Source organism: Chrysemys picta, chromosome 12 (assembly GCF_011386835.1).
Source record: "Chrysemys picta bellii isolate R12L10 chromosome 12, ASM1138683v2, whole genome shotgun sequence".
NCBI classification, from domain to species: Eukaryota; Metazoa; Chordata; order Testudines; family Emydidae; genus Chrysemys; species Chrysemys picta.
Window position 1 is genome coordinate 56,925,343 of NC_088802.1, and position 27,557 is coordinate 56,952,899.

Sequence of the window (27,557 nt, forward strand, 5' to 3'; positions counted from 1 at the left end):
AGGCCACCGTACCCTCAACCTCATCCAGAGACTTCCAGAGCTGGCAGGTCCCTGGCAGGCTCTGTGCTCCCTCCCAGAACCGCTGCTCTCGCCTCCAGGACCCCAGCAGGACCGGTCTCCCTCCTGGGATGCTCTCAGCTGCCTGCTGGAAGGAGATGGAATTCAGTTCCTGTATGAAAACCCACGGGGGTTTCACGGGTGCTGCTGGGAGATCTGCCCACGAAGCATTTCGATCCACAGCCATCCCTGCTCTGTCACTACCACGGCCCCATTCCCGCTGTGTCCCAGGCCGGTGAGGCCCTTGTCCAGCCGTGGCCGGAGGTGGGGGGCTCTCACATCCTAGGGCCCCTTGCCCAGGGGTGGACAGGATGATGAGACGCGCAGTTTAGCCCCATTTGACGAGCAGGAGGCTAAACCCTCCTGTCCAGCCCCTGTGATGCTGTTGCAGTCAGGCCCTGACCTAAGCAGGCGCTTCTCCTGTATAGAGCAGCGGTCTGTCCTGGCCCCGTCAGGACCCCAGCTTGGGCCTCCCAAGGGCCCCTTTCACCCCCAAATCAGCCAGAACTAGCCTGGCTGTTGCTGCACCTGCCCCTTGGGCTCCTCTCCCTGGTTGTTTTCGGCCGTGGCTGAGGAGGAGCCGCGAGCTCAAGTCCCAGTCCGTCCAGACACATCACTGCGGCCGCTAGGGCTTGCTGCTCTCCCTCCGAAAGAGAAAGTGACTCACTGCTCGCCCTGCCCGCGCCCCGGCACTGACACCTCTCAGCCAGCTCTGGCTCTGGCTCCTCCAGGGACAAGGGAGGTGCTCGAACCACAAACCCCAGCCCTGGCCCAGGTCCTGCACTTACTTGTGCTGTGATAACAGCCCTCAGCTGGGCTGATGAGTTACTGATAGCGCCTCAGGGCCATGTGACAGGACCTATGGCCCCCCACCGTTTCCTTTGCTGCCTGCAAGGCAAGATACCAGGGTGATGCATGAAACCAAACTGCAGCCAAGGGCTTGTGGTGCTGAGGGCAGAGCCTGGGTGGCCCTAGGGGCTTGTGCAGTCTGCTGAGGGAAGGGATGAGTGGCATCAGCTGGAGGGGGCAGGGCCAGGTTTACCTTTAACTCCTTCTCTCCTCATGAACTGGGGAGAATGGGGATTAGTTTTCCCCGGGGTTTTACACCCTTCCCGAGCCCTGTTTTGGGTATGGGCATCCGCAATCTGTGCAACATGTAGGACTGACTCAGGGTCCCTGTCACACACAGCTGCTCTCACATGGTCAGGCACAATGTCTAAGAACTGTTCCAAAGTTACTAAATCCAGCAGTTTTTCAAAACTCCCATGCACCTTTTCTCCCATAACCCACTTTTTAACAAAACCCATCAGCTTATGAGCACATTCTACGAAAGTACAATCCTTAGACATCTTAAACTTTCTAAACTCTATAAGAATCAGGAGTAACCTTGAACCGCCTTAACACAGAATCTTTAAACCACCCATAATTTAAGGCTTCTTGTTCCCCCAATTCATTAAATACCTCCCTGGCTTTTCCAGTCAGTCTGGTCAGCAGGACAGGCATTCACTGACCCTCGGGGATCTGGTACAGATTGCAGAGGTGTTCAAAGGTAGACAAAAACTCCTCTATAACCTCAGTATCATTGTAAATGGGACACATCCTTTCCCAGTTTTTCTCATGGCGGGGGGGGGGGGGGGAGGGGAAGTGGAGTACCAGGTGGGGATGATTTTCTCTGCTCTTCCACTACTTGGAGCTGAAGTTTGGCCGTCTCCTGTTGAGCAGCGAGCAGCTCCAGATGCCCCTTACGAGCTTTTTCTTCTAATTCAGCTGTTTTTTGCTTTTCCAGCAATCGAAGATCTGCTGGTTTCTGTTCATGCTCCAGTTGCAGTTTATTTGCTGCCTTTTTCATTCTAATGGCTTCTGCAGTTTCTGTAGCATCAGGTAAGGGCTGTGCTCCTGCCTCCTGATCACTGGCCATTAACAGATCTTTCAGTTCTTGATTTGTAGCTTTCTTTCTAAAGCTTATCCCCTTTTTTGAACACAAATCTTCCAGGGCTTTTTTGTCAAGGCCTCATATGCTCTTTGCTCATCCATTGCAACTGCTCTTTAACCCACCAAACTCTCAATACCAACATTCAAATTTGGATAGTGTGGGGTCAGGGCCGGCTCTAGGCACCAGCAAAACAAGCTGGTGCTTGGGGCGGCACATTTGTAGGGGTGGCATGGCCGGCGCCAGAATGCCGCCCCTAAAAATGTGCCCCGGCCGCCCTAGCTCACCTCCGCTGCTGCTGCCACGGCGCGCGAAACAGCTGATTCGCGCGCCGCTTCTCGCCCTCCCTCCCAGGCTCTCAAACCTGGGAGGCGGGGAGACTCCAAGTGGCCGCGGCGCGGCGCCGCTTCTCGCCCTCCCTCCTAGGCTTGAGAGCCTGGGGGGAGGAGGCAGGGCTGGGGATTTGGGGAAGGGGAGGAGTTGAGGTGGGGCCGGGGGTGGGGTAATTAAATAAGGGGGGGGAGGCCAAAATTGTTTTTGCTTTGGGCGGCAAAAATCCTAGAGCCGGCCCTGCGCGGGGTTCTGACCCAAAGCTTAATTGACCTGGTTCTGTGGATCCTGCTGACTACGCCACTGTGACGGTGCTGCCCGTGGGAGCCACTGAGGTCACTCAATCAGGGTGAACTGCAAACAGAACAGGGCAGACAAACCCCAAACGCTGGTGGTTATTCCAATACTTAGATTTACCAACCAGCCCCAAACAGCTTCTATAGAACCTCACTGGTTATTTAGAAGTTCAAACAACGCAGTTCCCTTAAAGTACCCGGCCTCAGGCCTCCATCCAGACACACACGTCAGATATGATGATGATTACTGAAAATCTTACTTCATCATATCAAATAAAAGGTTCTTCCAATCCCAAAGGATCAGCCACATACCCAGGTTTAATTATAACTTAGATCTTACCCAAAATACACGCTAATAGCCAATTCTTATTAACTAAGCTAAAATTTATTAAAAAAGAAAAGAGAGAGAGTGTTTGTTGGTTAAAAGATCAATATACATACAGACTTGAATTCAATTCTTGAGGTTCAGATACATAGCAGAGGTGATCTTGTAGTTGCCAGAAGTCCTTTTAGAAATAGTCCATAGGTTATAGTCCAATGTCCATATTCAGGGTGACTCCAGCCAATTACTGGGGATCTCAATCCTTGTGGCTTAAGGTTTCCCCCTCTTGAAACCCAAAGCAGATCTGAGATGCAGCACGATTGTGGCCCAGGGTTCTTATACATTTCCAGCAGCCTTTTGGCCTGAGAAAACAATAGGCTTAATTCTCCTTCTAAACATCCTGGCAATTAGCATAGGGTAATTTATCCATTAAACAGTTTAGATACAGGTTACCACAACCTTCAAAGAGACATAGAGACAATAATACTATTTCACTCAAGTATTATTATAAATGTTAATATTCCTTTTTGATCTTTTAATTAAAGTGATAGCAATAGACAAGACTGGTTTGCTTACATCACAAGCCCTGAGCAAACATCTACCCTTTTACCTCTAACAATGCAGACTTGCATTTCAAAGCTCTATTCATTTACATATCTTCCTAACCTGTTTCTACAGTTCACCCATGGGTCAGGTCAGTTGGTGAGTTAATTAACTCTTCCTGGCCCAGTCATCTTCCAATGAAATATTATATTACACTCCTAATGTCACAGTCCCCAACAGATGAGACCTTCTGGGAACGCTCCCAGTGTGCTGACGTGAGTGACATGCAGGAAACGGGTTCTCATGATGCCTGGGAAATGCTGTGCTCTGAGCAGGAAGCATGCACAGTGAACTGGGGCCGGGCTCTGAGCTCGGGAAGGAGCGTGGGAGAACAGGCTCTGAGCTCACCCCTGCCCGTGGCTGCAGGGGGGAAGAGGTGCTGATCTCGCCCATACCCATGGCACACCATGGACAGGCACTGCCCTGGCAGAAGGGAGGGAAGGCAGAGGAGAGACGTGCTGGCCACACATCTCCCCGCCTGCAGTGGCCAGGCGCAGATGATCACGGATGCAGCACTGGGGCGGGGTGGGAATGCTCCAGAGCATGGGGGCCTGCTGGGGGAAGCAGCGCTCGCTCCCAGGGCCCATGCTGTGTCTTTGGGGAGAGGGATCCTGGGACGGGGCTTTCCCCGCTGAGCCGACTTTCAGTGAGTGTCCCTCAAGGGGAACCACACAAGGGGCACCAGGGGCCCCAAGGGGAGAGTCCTGCCCCCAGACAGCCAGGGCCCATGGCCAGCCTCCATTTTGAGCCTTCATCCTGACCCCTATTTTGATGGCTACACTGCAGCTTGCCTGCCTGAATCTGGGAAATCCCTGGGACCGCTGGGCCCTGGCCCCCACTGAGGCTGGGCGAGGCAGGCCTGGAACACACCCGGGGAGCTGACGAGTCCTTTGCTGCATGCGGAGCTAAGACTAAAATCATATTGTGCCCTCCAGGTGGACACCACAGGCAAAAGACTACGACTCCCAGCATCCTCTGCTTTCCAGGTAAGGGGAGGAATGTGGGCTGGCTCCTGTCCAGCTGGATGGTTCTCTCTGTGCTTCGCCCCTTGCAGAGCGGCGGGCTCCCCACCCAGGGCTGCCCCTGAGGGACGCTGCAGCGGGCAGGTGAGTGAAGCTGAGAAGGGGGATTTGCAGCTGACATGGGCTCTGCAGAAACAGCTGGTCTGAGGCCAGGCTCCTTGAAATGCCTCCAGCCCGGGGCTGTAGCACCACACTGCCAGCGTGCCCCAGCTCCACCCCGAGCGCACGGGGCTGGGTGCCACGGGCAGCCAGGGCTCACTCAGCCCTGGGGTGACTCGGGAAGAAGCTATGGGGTGGGGTGGGAGGTGTGCATGGACTTTGGAACAGCAAAGAGAGCTGGGCTGAGCCCTGAGGGTGGAGTAGGGGCTGCCCTCCTCCCCCCCTTATTGGTGCACACAGACCCTGGCAGGCTTAGCTTCCCCCAGCCCAGCGTGTGCCCGCCCCACAGGCAGCAGGGGGATATGGGAGGGAAGGGAGCCAACGGGACACACCCAGGGACTCTGGTCAGTAAGACCAGCTGGTGGGACGGCAACACCTGCAGGGAGAGCTCCAGGGGCCGGAGTCTCCAGCCAGCGCTGCCTGGGACCCCCCAGACCAGAGCAGAGAGACAAAGCCAGGAGGTTCCTGAGGTTCCCTTTGGTGCAGTGTGCCTCTGTCCCTGCAGGCACTGCTCTTCGGGGGGGTGTCTGTGCTGGCTGTGGGGCCAAAGGCGGGGAGGGCCCCACGGGAGCCACCCTTGCCCGGAGCAGGACTGAGCCCTCCACAGGGTGCACACAGCAGGGAGAGCCAGGGTGAGTGTTGTGCCCAGGTGCCTGCACTGGTAGTGGTGGCTCATGAAGCGGGGACCGCAGGTAGGCGCAGCCTGCGTCTACTGGGACCATCCTGTCTTCTGCTCTCTGAGCAAGCCCCCGTGGGGCCGCTCTGCCTCAGTGTCCAGCTCCCTGGTGCCCCACCACGCCTGTTCCAGCAGTTATCTGGGGGCCCAGCGCTTTCCTAAGAGGGAGTGTCTGTCTCTGATAGGGGAAATGGAGCCAAGCCGCTGTCTGCTTGGACTTGCTGCAGGGAGTGGTTTGATTATGCAGGGCTGAGTAAAGTGAGACTCCTGCTCCTCCAGGACTGGAAGGAAGGGGCTGACTCCGCTCCAGTTAACTCCTTAGTGTGCGCTGTCCAGCGTTGGGTGCGGGAAGCAAGTGGCAGGGGAGAGAGGGGGCTGAGGAGGAGGGAGCATGCAGAGGACCAGCCCTGCTCCCCTGAGGGCAGCTCTAAAGCCAGTCCAGTGGGTCCTGCGGAGGGTGGAGCATGTGGCATTTCCCAAGGCCTGTGCTGCCCAGGCCCGGGCTCCGGCCTGCAAAGGTGTCCAGGGAGAACCTCCTTGTGCAACGCAGAACTGTGCTGAGCTGTGTGCTGGTTGAATCATCTCTGCGTAGGGCGGGGGAGGTGGCCTGGCACGTCGTGGGGATGACAGTTCTCAGTGTGCTGGGTGCAGGGGCGGATTAGGGCTTTGTGGGGCCCTGGGACAGAGAAAGTGAGGGCCCCTCCCCAACCCCTTCCGCCTGCAGTCCCCTTGCTCCCCCTGTGCTCCTGCTAGGAAATGGGGTTGGGGCATGGGGGCTTGCCTCGCCCCCATGCCTGGCACTCCTGCGGGGGAGTGGGGTGAGGGTGCGGGGGCTTACCCTGCTCTGCCCGCCCGGCGCTCCTTCCGCGGAGCGGGATAAGCCCACGTGCCTTGACCCCACTCCCCGGCAGGAACGCTGGGCAGAGTGGGGCACGGGGGGCCCATTTTTTGTGGGGCCACCCAATTGGCCAGGGCCCCTGGGCACAGGTCCCGTTGGCCCAGTGGCTAATCCACCACTGGCTGGGTGCTGGAATTATCAATATGGGAAACCACGAAACACAAGCTGAACCATAAATTCCTTTATTAAATCCAAGGGCCACTTGGTATTTATACAATTGCTCTGAACATGTCTGAAAAGCCAAACTCAGTAAGCAATGTCCTACATCCCCTACGGAACAAAACATTCCTGAGCATTTGATCAAGACACCCACAAAGGGGCTAAGCTGGGGCACTCAGACTCAGGCTGGTCGGCTCCAGCGTGGCCAGGTCACCCACCCCTGATGTCAGCTAGAACCCACTGGGGACAGGTCACCCCGAGTTCCATTCTCAGTCCAGACAAGATTTACACTCTCCTTTCTCCCCGAGGCCTTTCCTCCCCTCCTTGGCGCCCAGCCGTTTTTCCATTGTGCCTGGGCTCACTCAGGCGTTAACACTGGGGAAGGGCCGTGTTGGCTCATTTTAAGATGGATTCTTTTTGTCATATTTGTAACCATCTGCAGTCACCCCTATTGGTCAGAGGCCTTGTTTTTAGAAACTTCCCCTTATCACATTAGTGATTGGTGGAACCCCACTCCATTCCTGCTGGTTTTCAAGGCCTTCCTTCCACCTGCCAGTCAGGGCCTTTCTTTACAACACTGAGATTTCCTTAACCAAGCCTAAGCTAACCCCAATTCTTTCATTTTCTATTTATCCGGTGCTGGGGAGAGCTGCCAAAGACATGCCCAGCTCCACACTCCACCGATCCCGAGAGTCAGACAGCCGTGGGCAAGGAGGACCAGCCCAGCATGACCTGGGGCTCCCTCCCATCCACCGGGAGAACAATCCCACTTTTGACCCTTCTCCATTGTGCTGCCCCTGGGACTCTGGGGCCCTGCAGACACTGGGGCCCCAGGTGTCCGGGGCGGCCCTGGTTCTCAGCAGAGAGGTGCATTGGCCATCAGAGGTGTTCACAGCCAGCCAGGGGGTCTGATTAGTGCAGGAACTTGCCCAGGCCACCACTCATTCTGCCAGTGCCATGCACAGACTTTCCAGCTCACTCAGGGTGCCAAATGCATCTTGGTATGTGACCTTCTGGGAGCTGGGCTGGGTGAGACGGGGACGCCCCTCCCTTGGCCTTGGGCTGCATGGGGCATTGTGTGGGAAGAGGACAAAGGGTTTGCATTTACATGCTGCCCAGGCAGGGACACACAGGCTGTTTGTTCTGGTGCCTGCTGAGGAATCAGAACTGAGTGGGGAGGAGAGTGTGGCTTCTTTCTCCTGCCAGTTCTGGTTGGGGGAGCAGCCCCGACACACAGGGTAAGGCCTGGCTTTTCCCTCTCTCTGACCCACCTACGGCAGGCTTGTCACTGTGGTGTCTGAGCACTGACCCTAGGTGCTGCAGGGCTCCTGGCCAGTGCCCAGCGTTGACCATCCTGTCTCTCGGCTGGCCGGCCGGAGGGTGGATCACTGCCTGGGAGCTGCTCACACTGCATGACATATGGTGCCCGGGGCTTTGCACAGAGCGAGTGGTCGGCTGGAAACAGACAGAGCCTCTATCTGGAAACCTGCAACGATGCCTAGGTAGGACTCGAGGAGGGGGTCCCTGCCGGGTCAGAGGGAGCCAGGGGGTTAGTGTCTGTCTGGACACGTCACGGCAGCGCCGAGGAAAGGAGGTTGAGGATGTGGGAGAGATCTCTCCTCATCGCTGCCGTAGTGCAGAGGATGTGGGAGAGATCTCTCCTCATCGCTGTTTTCTGTGCAGTTTCTTTTCACAAGTCGGTGCGTTTCCGCTTCCTTGTCTGTAAGCTGCAATGAAAGATCAGGGCCATTGTGTGAAAAAGGAAGCAAATGCCCTAGGTCAGTGGTTTTCAAACTTTTTTTCTAGGAACCCAGTTGAAGAAAATTGTTGATGCTTGCGACCCAACGGAGCTGGGGATGAGGGGTTTGGGTGTGGGAGGGGCTCAGGGCTGGGGCAGAAGGTTGGGGGGTGGAGGGGTGGGGCTGGGAATGAGGGGTTCAGGGTGTGGAAGGAGGCTCTGGGCTGGGGCAGGGGATTGGGGCACGGGTTTGGGGTGCTTCCCGCCTGTCCTGGCACCGCGGACCGCGCTGCGCCTGAAGCGGACAGCAGCAGGTCTGGCTCCTAGGGAGAGGCACGCAAGCAGCTCCGCGTGGCTCTGGCCCGAAGGCACCACCCCCTCAGCTCCTGAGCCGGTGCTCGGGGCGGGGGCAGCGTGCAGAGCCCCGTGGCCCCCCTGCCTAGAAGCCAGACCCGCTGCTGGCCACTTCCGGGGTGCAGCGCGGTGTCGGAGCAGGTAGGCACTAGCCTGCCTTAGCCGGGCAGCACCGCCGGCGGGACTTTTAACGGCCCGGTCGGCAGTGCCGACCAGAGCGACCCAGTGCCGAACTTTGGAAAACTGCCCTAGGTGAGCGGCTCTGCTGAGCCTGAGCTCAGGGCCTGGCCACGGAGCAGCCTTTGCTGGTGGACGTGGGGCTGGGGTTAATCCCTGTGGCTAGTGACCCTGGGCCCCCTCGTGACTTTCATCCTCCCCCTGGGGGACGCCGGCTTCTCCCGGTGTAACCCTGGAATTGTACTGGCATGTAGCAGCCTTGATGGACGGGGCCGGGGAGTCTGAGCAGCTGCTGCCTTGCTGAGCTGTGAGCCTGGGGCCACCCCAGTGTGCACCGGCTGCATTAATAATCCAAACCCAGAGCAAAGCCGCCTTGGCCCAGGCACAGCTTATCCTGTGCCCAGCACTTGGAGCTCCCCAGCAGCTCCCCGGGGTCAGAGTTCCCCTTGCTTGCCCAGCACTTGGAGCTCCTCAGCAGTTCCACTTGCACCCAGGCGCTGCTGATGGCCTTGTCCCAGGGCCCTGCTGACAGCCTTACAGGCAGTGCCACGGGGGCTGTGGGGCTTCCCAAGCGAGTAGAACTCTCCGAGAGAAGCATCTTGTGGGCAGAGGGAGCCTCAGCCCCGCTGATCTCTCCGGAGCTGGACTGGCCTCATCCAGTTGAACCCGGCAATCCCTGGGCATCGGCTGGAACCCGTTCGCCTGCAGCCCTGAGCCTGTGGGTTGGCTCACCCAGCAAGCGAGTCACAGAGCACGGCAGCTCCAGTCACTGCTCGACCTTTGTGGGTGCCCAGGTACCACAGTGATGGGCACGTTAGAAACACCTGAAAATAGCCCCCCTAGGGCAGGATCTGCTGGCTCTGGGCCTGCAGCCCCTGAGCTGTTGCGTCTGCACTATCTGCACAGCAGGGTTGGTGACGGAATCGCCGCTTTGGTCCCCTCCTCTCTTCCTTCCTCTTCTCTGTGTTTTGTGCTGTGCTGCCTGGCTCGGCTCAGCTCAGCCCGCGTGTTTCCGTGGGACTCGCCTGGGAGGTAGCAGAGCCTAGCACACCCTTCTCCAGCAGCGGGACCCGACTGCAGCCAGCCCCTGCTTACTGGGCCGAATGGGATGGGGAATCGCCCAGCCAGAGCCACTGGCGGTACTCTGCCCAGGCGTCCCATGTCTCACGCTCTGGGGTGGGGCCTGTTTTAGAAATGACAAGTGGGAGCTGAAGAGAAGAGGGCGCTGCTGAGAGAGCGTGTTGTTTGGAGAACTCCAGGCCCCAGTGCTGTCTGGATCTGGGCGACGAGCCGCTGGAGGGCTGAGAACCCGAGATGACCCAGCCATTCTCCATCACCCTTGCTGTTCCGGAGAGCAGGGACGGTGCCAGGTGAGTTGCATGGCCATTTGCCCCCCTGCTGCCTGGGAGGGGAGCACTCTGTCTGTCCAGACCTGCACCTCCAACGTGCCCATCACCGAGGTGTCTAGGGTCCAGTAGTCCCTGCTGCCCCACTCTGCTGCCTGCCAGGGGCATGGCCCTGGACTCTGCCCACTCCACTGGGGAACCTGTCCAACACAGCCATCGCAGCGTGTCCTTAACACGGCAGCACTCAGGCTTCTCCCAGCCTGGGTGGGAGGGAGCCTCTCAGCCCGAGCCATCCACCCTGGCCCTTGAGACGCTCCCGCTGGCCCTGCCAGGAGAGTGTCCTGGTGGAGCGAGGCTGCTGCAGTAGCAGCCTCCGTTGTGGGGCACTTGTCTGCCCACCCCATGGGACGGGGGCCGTGCAGCTCAGAACCTGCCGCCCTGGGGATACCGAGGGGAAACGGGAAGATTGTTGCAGCACGACCCTGTGCAGACAGAATTGTCCTGGGGTGGCAGTGAGTGTGACCCCCCTCAGGAGTTGCTCTGGGGCAGTGGCCCCATGGGCTCTGTGACCCTGCGCGGTAGCAGCTCCGCAGGCCTTGGAACCCAGTCACATCCAAGGCCAGGGCCCTTGGGTACTTCTGGGATGCAGCCAGGGGTGCTGTGTCCCAGCGCCGCCCCCGCCGAGTTGACAAGAGGATGCTGCTAGAATCTGGCACCTTTACAAACCTGTGACCTGGCCACTTCCTGTCCTGAGCCCAAGGGCAGCGGGTTACAGTCTTGGCTTCCGTGTTTCCCACAGCCTGGATCTGAGCCCGTGCGATGAGGGCGCTGTGCACAGTTCCTTCCAGCAGCTCCTCCAGGAGCAGACCATGGAGGGGGAGGAGCTGGAGATGCAGGAACTGACCCTTGGGGGCAGAGGTAAAGCAGTGACCTGCTGCATGTTGCACCGCACGGGTGTATCTGGGGGCGCTTGGCAGCCCAAGAAGTTGTGTGTGCTACGGAAGGGGACAGGTTATAGCTCAGATACGAAGCCTAGTTTGTGCTCCTGAGACTCTTTCTGACATTTACTTGTACAACGTTCCATCTTCCAAGCGCTCGCCAAGTAGGGTGACCAGGTGTCCGGTTTTCGACCGGAACACCCAGTCGAAAAGGGACCCTGACGGCTCCGGTCAGCCGACTGGGCCACTAAAAGTCTGGTCTGCGGTGCTGCCCGGCTAAGGCAGGCTAGTCCCTACCTGCCCTCGCTCTGTCTGCGCTGTGCCCTGGAAGCAGGTCCGGCTCCTAGACGGAGCGGGGCCACGGGGCTCCATGCGCTGCCCCCACCCCGAGCACTGGCTCCGCACTCCCATTGCTATTGGAGACGGTGTCTGCGGGCAAGAGCAGCGTGCGGAGCCTCCTGGGCACTCCCCCGTCTAGGAGCCGGACCTGCTGGCCGTTTCCAGGGCGCAGCGTGGAGTTAGGACAGGCAGGAAGCCTGCCTTTGCCACCCCATCCCCCTGTGCCGCTGATCAGGAGCCGCCGGAGGTAACCCCACGCCACAACCCCAGCCCTGAGCCCCCTCCTGTGCCCCAAACCCCTCATCCCCGGCCCCACCCCTGAGCCCGCACCCCTAGTCAGAGCCCTCACCCCCACCCCCTGCCCCAGGCCCGTGGAAGTGAGTGAGGGCTGGGGAGACTGAGTCCCCGAGGGAGGGGGAATGTAGTGAGTGGGGGGCAGGGCCTGGCAGGGGGCGGGACCTTGGGGAAGGGGTAGGGTAGGGTGTTTGTTTTTGGGCAATTAGAAAGTTGGCAGCCCAGGCTGTCGCCAAGCCGTCGGGAGGGGCCCAGGGAGCTCGGCCGGGTGCTGGAACACACAGACCCTGTGGGGCCCTCTGGCCAATGCCACTGCAGATGCTCCACAGGGGCCAGCAGCTCATCTCGGGGCCAGGCCTCTGCTCTGAACGGGTGCAGCCTGAGCGAGGCGTACGGGGAGCCCAGGCACGGAGCTGAGGGCTCGTCCCCGGGAGCCCGCGGGGAATTCCCTCTCTGATCCCGACAGGCAGAGCTCAGTGCATTTCCTCCCCTTCTCCCAGAGAACCTGGCATCCGATCGCACCGAGGCCTGGGAGGAGCCAGAGGCGAGGGGAGAGCACCCGGATTTCTCTTCAGCCACGCTGCTGATCCTTGCCAACATGCCCAGCCGCACCATCGGTGAGCGTGAGCCCCGGGAAGCCAGCCACGCAGCCCCAGCCCCGGCTCCAGGCCTGCTGCCCGCCCCCAGCCTGGCCTGATCCCCGTACAGAGAGTGGGCTGAGGGGGCTAGAGCCACTGGGCCTGCTCATGGCTGCATGGCTCAGGCACCGGCTGGTCGTACCTCCCGACCCAGCTGGAGCGGCCCCGGGGCAGATCAGTGGTTCTCCAAGGGCCAAACCTGCCCCCACCTGCTCGCCCCAAGCTCACCTCAATACCAGTCCACCCCAAACCGTGCCCCTGCCCCTGCCCCACCAATACTACCCAGCCCCACCTCAACACCACCCTGCCCTCACCCCAATATCATCCCACCATCACCTGCCTGTCCACCCCAGGCTGCAGCCCCCCGACCTCCACCAACACCACCCTGCACCCGCCTGTGCCAAGCTATGCCCCCCACCCCAACACTACCAACCCCACCCAGCCCCAACCCCCACTGTAGGAAATGGAGCAGCCCAACCCCCCCAGCTGGGATCCGCATTTCATGAGGCAGATGGAAGCAAAGCTGTGGGGAGGGGGACCCGATGCCTCTGCCTGGGGCTCTGGCTGGGGCAGCCCGCGAGGAGACCTGTCACTGGGGAGCTGGCGGTTCCAGAGGCTGCCCTGAGCTCGGCCAGCTGCCGATCGCCCGGCCCCGCTAGCTCCCTGTGCCAGAGAGCGCGCGTTCGCTCGCACCCAGCGTGCTGGCCGTGTGTTCCAGGGCGCAGCCGAGGGGCCATCATCTCGCAGTTCTACAGCCGCACAGCCAGGCTTCGCCGCCGGAGCAGCCGGCCGCCGCTGCACCAGATGTCCCGCTCTGCACGGCCCAGCCTGCGGCAGTACGACCTGGAGCTGGACTCCGGCCACGCAGAGCAGAAAGGTGAGTCGCTATTGCTGGAGCTGGTGCTGGGAGTGCCATGCACTGCGCAGGCTGCAGGGCCAGGCATCCCAGTGCCCCCCCTTGGGATTGGGGGGCAATGTGTCCAGCGCCCCCGCTCAGGATGGCAGCCACGCTGAGCTGGGGCGATGGTCTGGAGCGGAATTCCTGCCCCGTCTCCTTCCCTGCTCCCCCCGCTTGGCTGAGAACGGGCCGGTCCCTGCAGCCCGTCTTCTGCCAAGGGCGCCCCACTTTGCCCAGCGTGATCCTTGCTGCGATTCTCCTCCCCACACAGACACACAGAGCCTGCTGGTGAAGGAGCTGCAGAGCCTCTCGAGCACCCAGAGGAGCCACATGTTGCAGGCGATGCCCGTGAGCCTGGCAGAGAAACGCAGCATCAGGTCCGTCCCCCCCCGGGGAAGCAGCAGGTGCCAGCTCTGCCCCTCACCTAAGTGGAGTCTCTTGGCCTGAGGAGCCTGGGTGGGGTGGGGGCTCAGAGCGTGGGGGTGAATAGAGCAGGCCGGTGTCCTGCGGGCGGCGTGGGGCCCCCCGAGAGCAGAGCTGTCCCCTCCCGCGTGGTGTCTGAGCCGTGGAGTGACGGGACTGTGTGTTGCAGGCAGGAGTTGGGTGGATACAGAAGCACCCTGAGGAAACCTGACAGGACCAGGAGGCCTTTGTCCTGCTGTGGCCATCTCAAACACGGCTTCCTCATAGTAAGTCTGCCCCCCCCCCCCCCGCAGGTGCCAGCACCGGCCACGGGGCCAGGAGGGGCGGAGGAGATTTTTGTCTGGAGAAACCGGTTACCTCTCACGGAGTCAAAGCCCCGTGCTGCAGGACAGGAGCCCCCATCGCCTCTCCCTCCCCGCACTGCCCACACCCAGGCTGTGGCCCCTGACAGAGTCCTGCGGTTCGCGCCAGGCCCTGCTGCACTCCTGTCTCTCGCTGGGAATCGAGACAGCGGCTGATTTCCCCCCAGTTGTTTATGACGCAGTTCAGATAAATTCCCCCAGGGAGGGGGGCCCTGGGGGGCTCCAGTGTCGGTGGGAACAGGTGCCTTGCCTGGCCCCTGTGTGTCCCGGGAAGCTGAAGGCTGGGGATTTCTGCTGGGAAGTGTCTAGCCCAGCGCTCACTGGCCGGGGCGGTTCTGTTAATGCCACTGGGGGTTCTCTCCTTGTGACGCTGAGTCTTCACTGCCTGGAGCTGTCGCTGGCATTGGGCAAGGACCTGCCCGGGCTGAGCCCTGGCGCTGGTGGGGAATGGTGGGGGGGCCCCGGTTCTGGTAGGGGCACAGAGGCCCCCAGCTGGTGACATCCCTTCCCCCGGTGACTCCAGCAGTGCAGCCCAAACGGCGGGATGCTGAAAGGACGCACACCTCTTCCAGTTACAGCCGCCAGGCGTGGTACATCTCTGTCCGTCCCGTCTGCACCTCTGGGCCTCTCAGCAAAGCCTGGCTGGAGTAGCCGAGCGGAAGGAAGGCGAAGGGGCCGGGAGCAGCAGAGGGGAGCACGGCAGAGTTGGGTCTTGCGAGATGGTGGCAGCATGCGCACTGCAGTGATTCCCACAACTGAGAGGGGAGGGGCTGCAGGGCTGGCTCAGACGAGTGGCCCTGGCCCCCTTTTCTGACCTGGGTTCTGTTCCCCTCCAGGGGTTCCGGAGTCTCTGGGATGGGTTCCTCTCCCTCCTCCACTCCCTCCAGCCCTGGCATCATTCCCTGAAGCAGATCAGCGGCCGCTTCGGCTCCAGTGTCTTGTCCTACTTCCTCTTCCTCAAGACGCTTCTCGCGTTCAACGTCTTCTTGTTCCTGACTCTCTTGATCTTCGTGGTAGCCACGCAGGCTGCATACCCCCCGGCCGCCGAGAACAACAGGCTCTTCACGGGGCTCGAGCTCCTCACTGGGGCGGTGAGTACTGCGCTGGAGGGCGAGACCTCAGAGACCCTCCTCCCAGCTCCCTTCAGCCCCATGCCCTGCCTGCTCAGAGTTCAGGCACAGACCGGATCTGCACCCCCCCCTCAGCCGGAGCTGTGCTTCCAGCCCAGAGCGAGGTGCCTCTGGCAATGGCCTGTGCCGGGCGCCCCCCTCCCTGCAATGGGGCATGGGGCCCGCACCCTGAACAGGATTTCTTCAGCCCGGACGGGGGCTGGATCCCAGAGATCGGCGGGGCGGGAGAGGGGAGTGGCACTGCCAGTGCTGAACAGCACGGTGCCTGGAGCCCAGAGATCATAGAAACGTCAGGCTGGAAGGGACCTCGAGAGGCAGGACCAAGAAACCCGAGACCCACCTGGGTTTGTCCAGCCTGTTCCTAAAACCCTCCAGTGACGGGGATCCACACCTCGCTTGGGAGCCCATGCAGCTCCCCCTGCTCTGCAGCTACCCAGTCCTGTCCTCTCCCTGCAGGGCTACTTCACTCAGACTCTGATGTACTACGGCTACTACAGTAACTTCACCCTGAACGACCCCTGCACCCCCAGCAGCAGGAGCTGCCAGCCTGACAAAGGCCATCTCCCATACAACATGCCGCTGGCCTATGTGTTCACCATTGGGGTCTCCTTCTTCATGACATGCATCCTGCTGGTGTACAGGTAAGGAGCCCTCCCTGCTCGCTGGCTGTGCCTTGCATTATTCCCCCAGCCGCCCTCATCTGCACACCTTACCCCCACCCCCGCCTGACCTCTGGGCACAAGGCCCACCCTGTCTGGGCTATTGTATGACCTCTGCCCCTTGACTTACCCCAGCCCCACGCTCCCCACGGCACCCACTGATGGCTTGGAAATGCCCCCCCCCCCGTTCCTTCCCTTCTCTCTGCAATCTCCATTCCCTGGCTGCTCCTCCTTCCAGCATGTCCCGATCCTTTGGTGAGAGTTACCGCATAGGCAGCACATCGGGGGACTTTGCCATCAAAGTGTTCTGCGCCTGGGACTACAAGGTGATCCAGAAACGCTTCGTCAAGCTGCAGAACGAAAACATCCGCACACAGCTGAAGGTGAGTGCTGCGCAGAGGAGTTCCACCCGGCTCCAGGCTCATTGAGACAGGGCCTGGGTTTGCCACAGGTTCAGGCAATGGCCTGAGACTTGGCAGATGTGGGTTTGGCTCCTGGCTCTGCCACATTCTCCCTGTGGGACCTTGACCAAGTCCCTTAATCTCTGTGCCTCAGTGCCCATCTGTTAAAACCAGGGGGCAACACTGCCTGTTCTGGCTTGTCTAGGGAGCTGGGAAGCACTTGGAATTAGGAACTCTTTTTCCTAGTGTACAGGTAGCACTTAGCCCCAGGGACCCCTGGGCTCAGTGGGACCTGGTGCATTGGGACCTGTGGGCACTACCCCAATTATAACAATATCACTGATCATATTATAGATTCGGTTCCTCTGTTAGGGACCAAACTGTGCAGACTTTACCCTCACAGCTCTGCCGGTGCCCTGCAGCCCAGACTCACAGCCCCCCCCTGCCCCCCCCAGCTCTGCCGGCGCCCTGCAGCCCAGACTCACAGCCCCCCCCCTGCCCCCCCCAGCTCTGCCGGCGCCCTGCAGCCCAGACTCACAGCCCCCCCCTGCCCCCCCCAGCTCTGCCGGCGCCCTGCAGCCCAGACTCACAGCCCCCCCCGCCCCCCCCAGCTCTGCCGGCGCCCTGCAGCCCAGACTCACAGCCGCCCCTGCCCCCCCCAGCTCTGCCGGCGCCCTGCAGCCCAGACTCACGGCCCCCCCTGCCCCACCAGCTCTGCCGGCGCCCTGCAGCCCAGACTCACGGCCCCCCCTGCCCCACCAGCTCTGCCGGTGCCCTGCAGCCCAGACTCACAGCCGCCCCTGCCCCCCCCAGCTCTGCCGGCGCCCTGCAGCCCAGACTCACAGCCCCCCCCCTTCCCTCCCCAGCTCTGCCGGCGCCCTGCAGCCCAGACTCGCAGCCCAGACTCACAGCCCCCCCCGCCCCCCCAGCTCTGCCGGTGCCCTGCAGCCCAGACTCACGGCCCCCCCTGCCCCCCCCCAGCTCTGCCGGCGCCCTGCAGCCCAGACTCGTAGCCCAGACTCACAGCCCCCCCTGCCCCCCCCAGCTCTGCCGGCGCCCTGCAGCCCAGACTCACAGCCCCCCCTGCCCCCCCCCAGCTCTGCCGACGCCCTGCAGCCCAGACTCACGGCCCCCCCTGCCCCCCCAGCTCTGCCGGCGCCCTGCAGCCCAGACTCACAGCCCCCCCCAGCTCTGCCGGCGCCCTGCAGCCCAGACTCACAGCCCCCCCCTGCCCCCCCAGCTCTGCCGGCGCCCTGCAGCCCAGACTCACAGCCCCCCCCGCCCCCCCAGCTCTGCCGGCGCCCTGCAGCCCAGACTCACAGCCCCCCCCGCCCCCCCCCAGCTCTGCCGGCGCCCTGCAGCCCAGACTCACGGCCCCCCCTGCCCCCCCCAGCTCTGCTGGCGCCCTGCAGCCCAGACTCACAGCCCCCCCCTGCCCCCCCCCAGCTCTGCCGGCGCCCTGCAGCCCAGACTCACGGCCCCCCCTGCCCCCCCAGCTCTGCCGGCGCCCTGCAGCCCAGACTCACAGCCCCCCCCTGGCCCCCCAGCTCTGCCGGTGCCCTGCAGCCCAGACTCACAGCCCCCCCCTGCCCCCCCAGCTCTGCCGGTGCCCTGCAGCCCAGACTCACAGCCCCCCCCTCCCCCCCCAGCTCTGCCGGCGCCCTGCAGCCCAGACTCACGGCCCCCCCTGCCCCCCCAGCTCTGCCGGCGCCCTGCAGCCCAGACTCACGGCCCCCCCCTGCCCCCCCAGCTCTGCCGGCGCCCTGCAGCCCAGACTCACGGCCCCCCCTGCCCCCCCCCAGCTCTGCCGGCGCCCTGCAGCCCAGACTCGCAGCCCAGACTCACAGCCCCCCCCTGCCCCCCCAGCTCTGCCGGCGCCCTGCAGCCCAGACTCACAGCCCCCCCCTGCCCCCCCAGCTCTGCCGGCGCTCCTCACTATTGTGCTGCACTCTCTGCCCTGCTGCTTTACTCCTGGGCTGCTCCTGGGCCAGGAATGACCCCCTGGTGGCTTGTGACTGGGCAAGCTGGGGATTAAATTGAAGCCACAAAAGTCACTTTCACTTGTGACCCAAGGCGGGATTTGAGCCTGAATCCCCACCGCTGAAAGACGGGTGTGTTACACCAGGGCCTGGCCCATTGCCCAAGGATCGACCCCTGCCCTAGTGTTGGAAAAGCCCCTCTTCCGCCCCTTGGGACAACAGCTCCCTCGGTGCATCCAAAGGCCCTGGGTCCTTCCCCTCTGCAGAACCATTTGGCTGCTTCCCGGATCCATTCCACCTCCCTCCTTCCCGGGGAGCCGTTCGCCGCTCCGGACCTGCAGCCTGTTCCCAGCCAACGCTGGGCCTCCCTGTCAGCACCGGAACCACTGGAGGCTGCCTGGCAACATCGGTACCAGTCAGGACAGTCTGTAACGTTGGTGTTTTGCAGGAGCTGCTAGGAGAGCGGCGGTCTAAGTCCCGCCCAATGAGCCTGTGCAGGAAGTTGGGCAGGATGGTGGTTCTCAGTCTGGCCTGGGCAGTGTCCGTGGGCACCGTCCTAGGCTGTGTCGTCGCAGTGTATTACTTCGCCGAACACATGCTCCAGGTGAGTGCTGGCCCTGTGCTGGGCCCTCTCTCAGAAGGGGCTGTCATCTCGGCCTGGAGGGGCAGCCCAGGCTAGCGGGGAGGGGGCTGAGTCGCTGGGCTGGGCTCTGCTGAGACATGGGCAGTAGCACTGTTCCCGAGAGGCTAGGGATGTTCTGGTGCAGTCAGAGTCCAGTATCAGGTGAGTCAGGAGCCTGTGTGTGGTCTGCAGGCCAGTAATCCCCTTGGTACCTGCTTTCCAGGTGCACCGGGACAGCCAAGACAGGGGGAGCAGCGAGGCCCGGCAGGAAGCCCTCCTGCTGGTTCTGCCTATGGTGGTGTCTCTGATCAACCTGGTGATGCCGTACCTGTATAACCTGCTGTCAGCCTGGGAGAAGCAGGAGTCTCCAGCGCTGGAGGTGTACGTGGCCATCTGCAGGTAGGCGGTGGGGGTGGGGTGTACTCCCCTCCCTCCAGGTTTTTCTTTCGCTCTTGGCTGCTGTGCTACAGCTAGAAATCCAGCACTGGGAGCCCGGGACCCCCTGAAGGACCTGGGCTTGAGCACCCCTCTCAGGGAGCCATAGGCCTTCCGTCTTCCTCCTTCTCCTTCGCACCTGTGGGTTCCGGGGCAGGCCTGGGCTGCCCTCGGGGCTGGCCAGGGACTGCCCCAGAGGGACAATGGAGAGGAATGCAGCTGGTGCCTTCCACCGCCAGGCACTCTGCACCGGGATCTCGGAGCAGCTGAATGGAGCAGGAGAGCTCACATGCTTTTGCCCGCTGGAGCTCTCTGTCCATCCCTGCCCTGCTCTTGCTGGCATGGAATCGCTCGCTCTCTGATGTCCCTCTCTCCCTTTCTCTTTCGTCTTAAGGAATTTGATTCTGAAGATGGTCGTCCTGGGCCTGCTGTGTTACCACTGGCTGAGTCGGAAGATGGGATACTCCTCGGAGAACAAGGTCAGGCTGAATTGGTTGCAACCTCTGCTTGTTGAGAGCTGGCCCCTTGCAGCTCTGGGCCTCAGCACCCAGCCCACGCTCATGGGCTGTGCAGAAATGAGGGTTAAATGGGTTTTGTGAATGCTGAGGGAACAAGAGCTACTCGGAGCTCCTGAATGGCCCGACTGCACACTTCAGAGAGAGGAGCGCTCATTTCAGCTCTCCAGTGGCCCAGGGATGTTGGGACAATCTCCCACCCCTGCTGTGCTGGGTTTGGATTATCAGAGCAGATCCCAAGCTAAATATGGGTCAGCAGTTTAACACTGTGCAAAAAAAGCAAACATCCTTCTGGGCTGTATTAGCAGGAGTGCTGTAAGCAAGACACAAGCAGTAATTCTTCCGCTCGACTCCGCGCTGATTTGGCCTCAGCTGGAGTATTGTGTCCAGTTCTGGGTGCCACATGTCAGGAGAGATGTGGACAAATTGGAGAAAGTGCAGAGAAGAGCAACAAAAGTGATTAAAGGTCTAGAAAACATGAGCTATGAAGGGAAATTGAAAAACCTGGGTTTGTTTAGTCTGGAGAAGAGAAGACTGAGGGGGACATAACTATTTTCAAGTACATAAAAGGTTGTTAAAAGAATGAGGGAGAAAAATTGTTCTCTTTAAGTGCCGCCCAGTGGGAGGCTGTACCCCAACCCCCCCAGGCCTGAGCCCCCTCCCAGAGTCAGCACCCCATACCCACTCCTGCACCCCAACCCCCTGCCCCAGGTTCAGCCCGGAGCCCCCTCCCACACTGCAAACCCCTCGGCCCTAGCCCAGAGCCCGCACACACACACACCCCAAACCCCAGGGAAGGGGCGGGGTAGATCCTGGGTTGCCCTTAAATTTAAAAAGTGATCTTGGGTGTGAAAAGGTTGGAGACCCCTGGGCTAAATAATACTTAGTCCTGCCACGAGTGCCGGGGACTGGACTAGAGACCTCTAGAGGTCCCTGCCAGTCCTGCGATTCTGTGACCGTTGCTGCCCTTGCCATGGGAGGGGATGGCACAATGCAGCGTAGCAAAGGTCCCGAGTTCCCCTTTCGAAGAGGCAGAGTGCCGTGGTCTGAATGCTCAGTGGCTAGGTTTGGCTAGCGAGTGAGAATGTTGCCAACCCACCAGTTGCCATGGGAAGAGTGCCTTAGCGGGCCGGGTGCCAAGAGGGAGTGCCCCACTGTTGAGGGAGCCACAGGTCGAGCAGATCCCAGGGCAGGTATTCGCAGACCTTGCTTGGAGGTCACAGGAGAGCTGGTGGGAGGAGGGAGCCATCTCTATCTCCTTCCCTGATGCCATCTGTGCCTGTGTTTTCCCAGTGCTGGGAGACGTCGGTGGGGCAGGAGCTGTACCGCTTTGTGGTGATGGATTTCATGTTCACGCTCCTGGACACTTTCCTTGGGGAGCTGCTCTGGAGGTAACGGTCGTGCGGTGCCCATCCCTGGTGCTGGGGCCTCCCCGCTCCGCCGTGCAGAGGCAGCTGTGGCTTGCTGGGACATTGGCACATCTTGCTTGCAAGGTGGATCTCTGCTAGAGTGAAAGTTCAGGGGCTGAGTGTCCTGCGGCTGAGAGTCTCTCTCTGTCTTCTAGGCTCATCTTGGAGAAGAAGCTGATGAGGAAGCAGAGGCCTGAGTTTGACATTGCCCGGAACGTGCTGGAGCTGATCTATGGGCAGACCCTGACCTGGTGAGGCATCTCCTGCTGCCGGTGGTTCAGCAGCTTCCCCCACCCCCATTACCCCGTGTAGCTAGAGCCTCTTCCCGGAGCCAGGAGAGGCAGATCAGCTTTACAAACCGATTGGCTGCTGCTAAATCACACGGGTGCTTCTGGCTGCATTAGACAGGGGCTCAGACACAGAGCAGCGTGCACCTTTTAACCGCCCTGCACACGCAGCTCCCCCCGGGAGCGAGAACGCCCCACGCGGGACGGTGCCCGACTGCAGGGCTGCGGGCGGGACAGGAACCTGTGCAGAACAGAACGTGCGTGGAAGGAGGGCGAGTGCATGAATGGCCACGCGCTGGGGGCCAGGATTACAATTCCCTCGCAACCCGCAGCAGGACTCGTGTCAATGGCGGAACAAGGCATCGTGTAGCAACAAGGCCTTATTTGTGATTCGTTCCGTGCTTGTTACATCCAGCCCCACTCCAGCCATCCCGGTTTCTCTTCTCTCCCCGTCCTCCTTTCTCCCCGAGTCGCCTCTGTTTCTCCTGCATCTCCTTCCTGCAGCGATTCCCCGTTCCCAGCCTCCGGCTGCTCAACCAGCCCATGTGGGCACTGGGTGTCCGAGCCGACGCTCCAGCCAGACTCGTAGTGGAGTTCCCCCTTCTGAGCCATGCAGGCACCATGCACCGGTCGCACTCCGCTCACATGTAGCCGATTTTCTCTGTAGACACAAGGGCTAGAAACTCACTGTGTGGAAAAGGAACCTGGATAGGCCGCGCTGTCTGGGTACGGCGTGGGGGGGTCACGTCGTTGGGCAGTCCGGATCAGGCCCCTGGGCCGTGCCATGTGGGTGCGGTGTGGGGGTCACGTCGTCGGGCAGACCGGATCGGGCCCCTGGGCCGTGCCATGTGGGTGCAGCGTGGGGGTCGCATCATCGGGCAGGCCAGATCGGGCCCATGGGCCGTGCCATGTGGGTGCGGCGGGGGGGTCACGTTGTTGGCCAGGCCAGATTGGGCCCCTGGGCCGTGCCATGTGGGTGCAGCGGGGGGGGGAGGGGTCACGTTGTCGGGCAGGCTGGATCAGGCCCCTGGGCCGTGCCATGTGGGTGCAGCGTGGGGGTCGCATCGTCGGGCAGGCCAGATCGGGCCCGTGGGCCGTGCCATGTGGGTGCGGCGGGGGGGGTCGCGTTGTCGGGCAGGCCAGATCGGGCCCGTGGGCTGTGCCATGTGGGTGCGGCGGGGGGGTCACGTCATCGGGCAGACCGGATCAGCCTGTGGCTTTGTGGGCTTCCACTGCCGTTGGACGAGATCGCATGTCCTGCCCCACTGAGCTCCCGGAGGTTCCCCTGCAGCTGCCCATTGTCCACTTGGGAAGCCCCACAGCGGGAGGGAACAAGGCAATGACCATGCTGCCCCATGGCTGGGCCACTGGCTCCGGGGGGGCGGGGGGAAGCCGGGCTCTCACAACTTTACTGTATCTTTCCGTCTTCCTTTCAGGCTGGGGGTTCTCTTTTGCCCCCTCCTCCCAGCCGTCCAGATCCTCAAGCTGCTGCTCCTGTTTTACATCAAGAAGGTAACGGTTGTCCGTGCCCACTGGCCTTTGGCTCCCAGCTGCTGTTCCCAGCAGCAATCACGCTGTCCAGAGCCGGAGATCTAGAGGCTGGAATGGGGGAAGGTCCCCGCCCGGTTCTATATTCAGCTCTGCCCAGAAAGGGGGGAGAGCTCCCTGGGAAGGGAGGGGAGGGGTTAGGCGGGCGTTCCGCACCTGCACCAGTTCTCGCCCTCTCCATTTCTAGTAGCAGCGGTGGCCTGGGACTCCCCGGGCCCAGAGAGCATCTGTCCTGTGTGCCGGCCGATGGGGGGTTGTTACACTCCGGTCAGAAGTACGTAGCTGGTTTAACTCTGTATCCCCAGACCAGCCTGATGAAGAACTGCCAGTCTCCCAGCAAGCTGTGGTGCGCATCTCACATGAGCACAGTCTTCATCACCCTCCTGTGCTTCCCCTCATTCCTGGGCGCCGCCATCTTCCTCTCCTACACCATCTGGGCGTGAGTAGATGGTTTGTGTAGTGAGACCCGCCCAAGCCTACCGAGCGAATGGAGCCAACCAGCCATGGGGTCTGACTGCTCTTCCCTCCCCCACCCCCCCCAGCTTCCCAGTGTCCGCTCTTCGGGGCTGGGCCTGTCTCGGAGCTGCCTGTAAGTCCTTGCGTGCTTCAGCACTGAACAAATAAAGGCAGCTAGGGGATATTTCCGCAGAGGATTCACCTGCCTCCGACTCAGCCCTGCGGTTTCTAAACACCTGTGCACTGCTGGGGGCGGGGCAGGGAAGCGAGGGTGCCTGGGATCAAATCCCTGCTTGAGGACGTCTTTCCTGGGACATGGCTGCCCATCCCAGGTGGCATGGAAATCGGGTCTGTGTTGTTTCTTCAGGTAGCATCTAGAATCCACCCCGAAGGCTCAAAGCCCAGGTCAGGTGGTGATTCTGGGAGCAAGTGAATTGCAGCTGGAAGAGCCATTTGACTTTCACCTGCTCTTTGTCTGCCCAGAGTGAGACCATCCAGAGCGTGTGGCCCGTTCCGGACGCAGGAGACCATCTACGAGTCAGGGAAGACTTGGATTCAAGAGCTGGAGAAATCCAGCCCAAACATCACCTGGTTCACCTGGATCCACCAACACCTGGTGGAAAACACCTTCTTCCTGTTCTTTGTGTCTGGAGTCCTGCTGTGAGTATGACTGCATTCAGAATCCAAGCCTGAAAACGACAGGCAAACACACAAGGCTGGACTCCCCGTAGCTGAGAATAGCCGCTCCGTCATTCCCCAGGGGTTCAGTCCTTGTACTTCGAGCTGCCTGGTCAGCCAGGACAGTGTCACCCAGGAGCATTCCTGCCTTGGCCCAGAGAGCAGTACTGGTCCTGCACTCGTTTGGCACGGCCCTTTGAACCTAGCTGTTATTTCTCCTTACCACGGTCTCACTCTCCCACGGGTGGAAGCCTGGTAGAAGGTGTGGGTTAGGGTGACCAGATGTCCCGATTTTATAGGGACAGTCCTGATTTTGGGGTCTTTTTCTTATACAAGATCCTATTATCCCCCACCCCCTGTCCCGATTTTTCACACTTGCTGTCTGGTCACCCTAGTGTGGGTGCTGCTGCTCCGGCAGCTAATGGAGCAGCTCCCCTGAACCAAGCAGTGGAGCTGCCTCTTCTGCATTAGAGGGGTCCTGATCTGAGTCTCGGGGGGCCAGACATGTCACCCCACTGAAGTAGTGAAGCACAGTGTGACATCACCACCATGCGCATTGCATCGCCACTGGGTGGAGCTGGAAGGCTGCTTGGGGAGTGCGTGTCCCACTCCTGACTCCCTGTGCGCCTGAGGCAGTGAACCAAGTGGCTGAGCACAGAGAAACTCGTTGGAAGGGGAGGTTGGGTGTGTGAGAAAGGAGGTCTCTGACTGGCTGCTGGGGCCAGTCTAGTTCTCCCCCCCCCCCCCCGGGCTTGGAGAGAATAGCAGGTGATCTAGCCCATGCATCTGGCATGCGTCAGACCCTGAGTCCTGCAATTCATGTCCTTCCATTGCAGAGCTGTGATCTACCTCCACATCCAGGTGGTGAAAGGCCATCGGAGAATCATCCGCCTGCTGAAGGAACAGATTGCCCATGTGAGTTCATGAGGCCTCTGCGTGCTGCTTGCTTCTTACTGCCTTATGTGCGGGACCTGGGGACCCAGCTGAACTGGGCCAGCTTCTGTGCCAGGCCCTTACAGAAGGCCCTACCGTGGCACAGAGAAGTGCCTTTTACATGCAAAGGTTTAAACCAAAGGTGTGAGGAGAGAGGATGTTGGGGAGGCCAAGACTATAACTGGGTTAAAAAAGAACTAGGTAAGTTCATGGAGGATCGGTCCATCAATGGCTATTAGCCAGGATGGGCAGGGATGGTGTCCTTAGCCTCTGTTTGCCAGAAGCTGGAAATGGGCAACAGGGGATGGATCACTTGATGATTCCCTGTTCTGTTCACTCCCTCTGGGGCACCTGACATTGGCCACTGTCGGCAGACAGGACACTGGGCTAGATGGACCTTGGCCTGACCCAGTGTGGACGTTCTTATGAGGAGAGAGGATTTGTGGTTCTTATTGGTAATCTGCTGTGGAGCCATAAGGAAAACTGGGGACATAGATTTCACAGGAGCCAATGGCTCGACACTGGCTCCTTGTACCCCATGCTTACAGCTCAGGGAGGTGATGGGAGGGGCAAGGTGTAGTCTAGTGGACAGAGCACAGGTCTGGGATCCAGGAACTCTGGGTTCTAATGGGTGCCTAACGTTAGACACCGACACACACATTTACGCACCCGAATGAGTGGCCTGTTCTCAGGAGCACGGAGCACCTGCAGCTCCCGCTGGATTTTGGCCATAACAGCTGAGCGCTAGTTTCTCCATCTCTCCTACTGCAGTGGCTTGTTTTGCCCGGGGCCATGGCCCTGTTCTGCCCCCTTTGCTCACGGTGGTGTCTCTTCTGTTCTAGGAAGGGGAGGATAAGGTATTTCTCATTCAGAAGCTGCAGTGCATTTATGGGAAGCAAGAGACCCGCCCCTGAGCGCCAGGTGAGGCTCAGAGCGTGGATGAGGGTGGGCTGGGGAAGGAGTCGGACTGAAGCGCCTGGAAGTTGATGCTCCAAGGAGACGAGGGAAATGCTGGGGGGATTCATCCAATGCCTTGTTCTGTGAGTGACAGGGTGTCCTTTCCGCTGCCCCCGCCCAGCTGAGTTCAGGACAGCTCTGGGCTGTGCAGGTAGCAGCGAGAGCTGCAAAGCAAAGGGCGTCTGGGGGCGGGGGGGCAAACAGAAACTGCAGGGAATTGCCTGAGCGTCTCCGGATATGCTCCACTGCAGAGGAGCGAAATCTCTACCACAGCTGCTGGGCCGCAACAGGGACTTAGATGGGCATCGCACACCAGCCTCAGCGTCCTATGGCAGAGGCAAATAGGTACAATGTTCCCGGCTGACTTCGTACCAAGGCAGACCAGGCCCCACACCCACCACAGGGAATGAATGGCTGCTCACGCCTCGTTCACTGGGAAACCCTTTCCCTGCCCCCGGCCCTGCTGTTCCACAGCGAGGACACCAGAGGGTGCAAGTTGCCCCATCCAATCCCAGGGCAAGGGGGGGCGTGCAGGAACCAGTCTGCAGAGAGGCTGGATTGGGAGCGAGGGACCATTTCCCTGTGTGTCTGGGCAGCACCCACACCGGGAGCCAGGACCCGAGGAGCCTTTGGCGCTATAGGAGCCTAAAGATTTGCTGATGATAATGACTGAAGCGCTCCCTTTGTGCTGTAGGAGCCCCCTGGAAGAGCTGAATGTGTGACCAGAACTTTCTCTCTGGCCGCAGCCTCCCGGAGAGACCGGAGCTGGGAATGGACCCTGGCCTCTCCGAGCCCCTTCTGAACGGCCAGAGAAGATTTGCCGGACTTTACAGGGCTGCGCTGAGAGATGCAGACGTGTCACTGAGAAAACCAGTCTCCTGCTGGTGCTGGCACCCGGGCCTTGCCCAACAGCTGCACTGGCGCGTTATCCGTGGGCAAAAACCTCCACTCCTACCATGTACTGGTGCTTGTAACTCTGTCTCTCCGGGGAAGGCTGCCGAGACCTTGCCTTCCATTGGGGCACAGGGTCCAGAAGCCACGCAGGCTGTCAGGCACTGCTGGAGCCGAGCACACCTGGTGCCAACGGGTTCTAACAGTGAGGGCCCAAACCTGCCTCTCGTCTGACAGTGTGATGTTTAATGCTGCTGGCCTTCCGCTGGTGTCTGCGGAGCCACCGAACCCCAACCTGGCTGTCCCAGCGGCTGGGTGGTTTGCAGGAAGCCCCTCCCCTGGGGACATGTTAGCTCTGTTACCATTAAAACCACGCTCCCTCTTTCTAAGCTCCCCGTTGAGTTAGGAGTGTGAACGACACAGCCATTTATTTTGTTGTTTTCAAGTTCTTCAGTAACTGGCCCAGCTGGTTGCTGGTTGTCACGGAGTATTGGGGAACTCAGGGCCCTGCACCCCCGGCTTCCTGCGATTCACCATGACTCTCAGCCAGCCAGTAAAGCAGAAGGTTTATTTGGATGACAGGAATACAGTCCAAGACAGGTCTTGCAGGCACAGACAACAGGGCCCCCCTCAGTTAGGTCCAGCTTGGGGTCCCAGGGCATCCCAGCCCCCCCCTTTGGGGGGTCAGAGCCATCTCT

General features: G+C 60.6%; 1 protein-coding gene across 7 annotated transcripts; it reads left to right on the top strand.

The window, feature by feature from the left end:
* The first annotated feature begins 3,792 nt into the window (after nt 1-3,792).
* TMC6 (transmembrane channel like 6) lies at nt 3,793-27,285 on the top strand. Of its 7 annotated transcripts, none has more exons than XM_024104705.3 (22): nt 3,793-3,914; nt 4,474-4,524; nt 9,914-10,091; nt 10,867-10,985; nt 12,139-12,255; nt 12,995-13,153; nt 13,446-13,551; nt 13,767-13,863; nt 14,796-15,050; nt 15,546-15,730; nt 15,987-16,131; nt 18,577-18,732; nt 18,974-19,149; nt 19,580-19,664; nt 20,994-21,091; nt 21,265-21,360; nt 22,833-22,908; nt 23,250-23,383; nt 23,884-24,060; nt 24,915-24,993; nt 25,854-25,932; nt 26,663-27,285. In XM_024104705.3, exons 3-21 carry the CDS (start codon nt 10,036-10,038, stop codon nt 25,923-25,925), a joined length of 2,388 nt encoding a protein of 795 aa, XP_023960473.2. In that variant the 5' UTR covers nt 3,793-3,914; nt 4,474-4,524; nt 9,914-10,035; the 3' UTR covers nt 25,926-25,932; nt 26,663-27,285. The 7 variants fall into 7 exon arrangements, with proteins under 7 accessions (XP_023960473.2, XP_065418972.1, XP_023960475.2 ...); XM_065562900.1 differs by lacking the exon at nt 3,793-3,914 and adding an exon at nt 3,964-4,184; XM_024104707.3 differs by lacking the exon at nt 3,793-3,914 and having other exon boundaries at nt 4,512-4,644.
* Nucleotides 27,286-27,557: the final 272 nt, after the last annotated feature.

Bases quoted from the DNA above. Each gene is read 5' to 3' on its own strand.
- TMC6 (XM_024104705.3), top strand. From the start codon at position 10,036: ATGACCCAGCCATTCTCCATCACCCTTGCTGTTCCGGAGAGCAGGGAC. The intron at 19,150-19,579 runs GTAGGCGGTGGG...TTTCGTCTTAAG, and splicing joins GTGTACGTGGCCATCTGCAG to GAATTTGATTCTGAAGATGG. The intron at 21,092-21,264 runs GTAACGGTCGTG...TCTGTCTTCTAG, and splicing joins CTTGGGGAGCTGCTCTGGAG to GCTCATCTTGGAGAAGAAGC.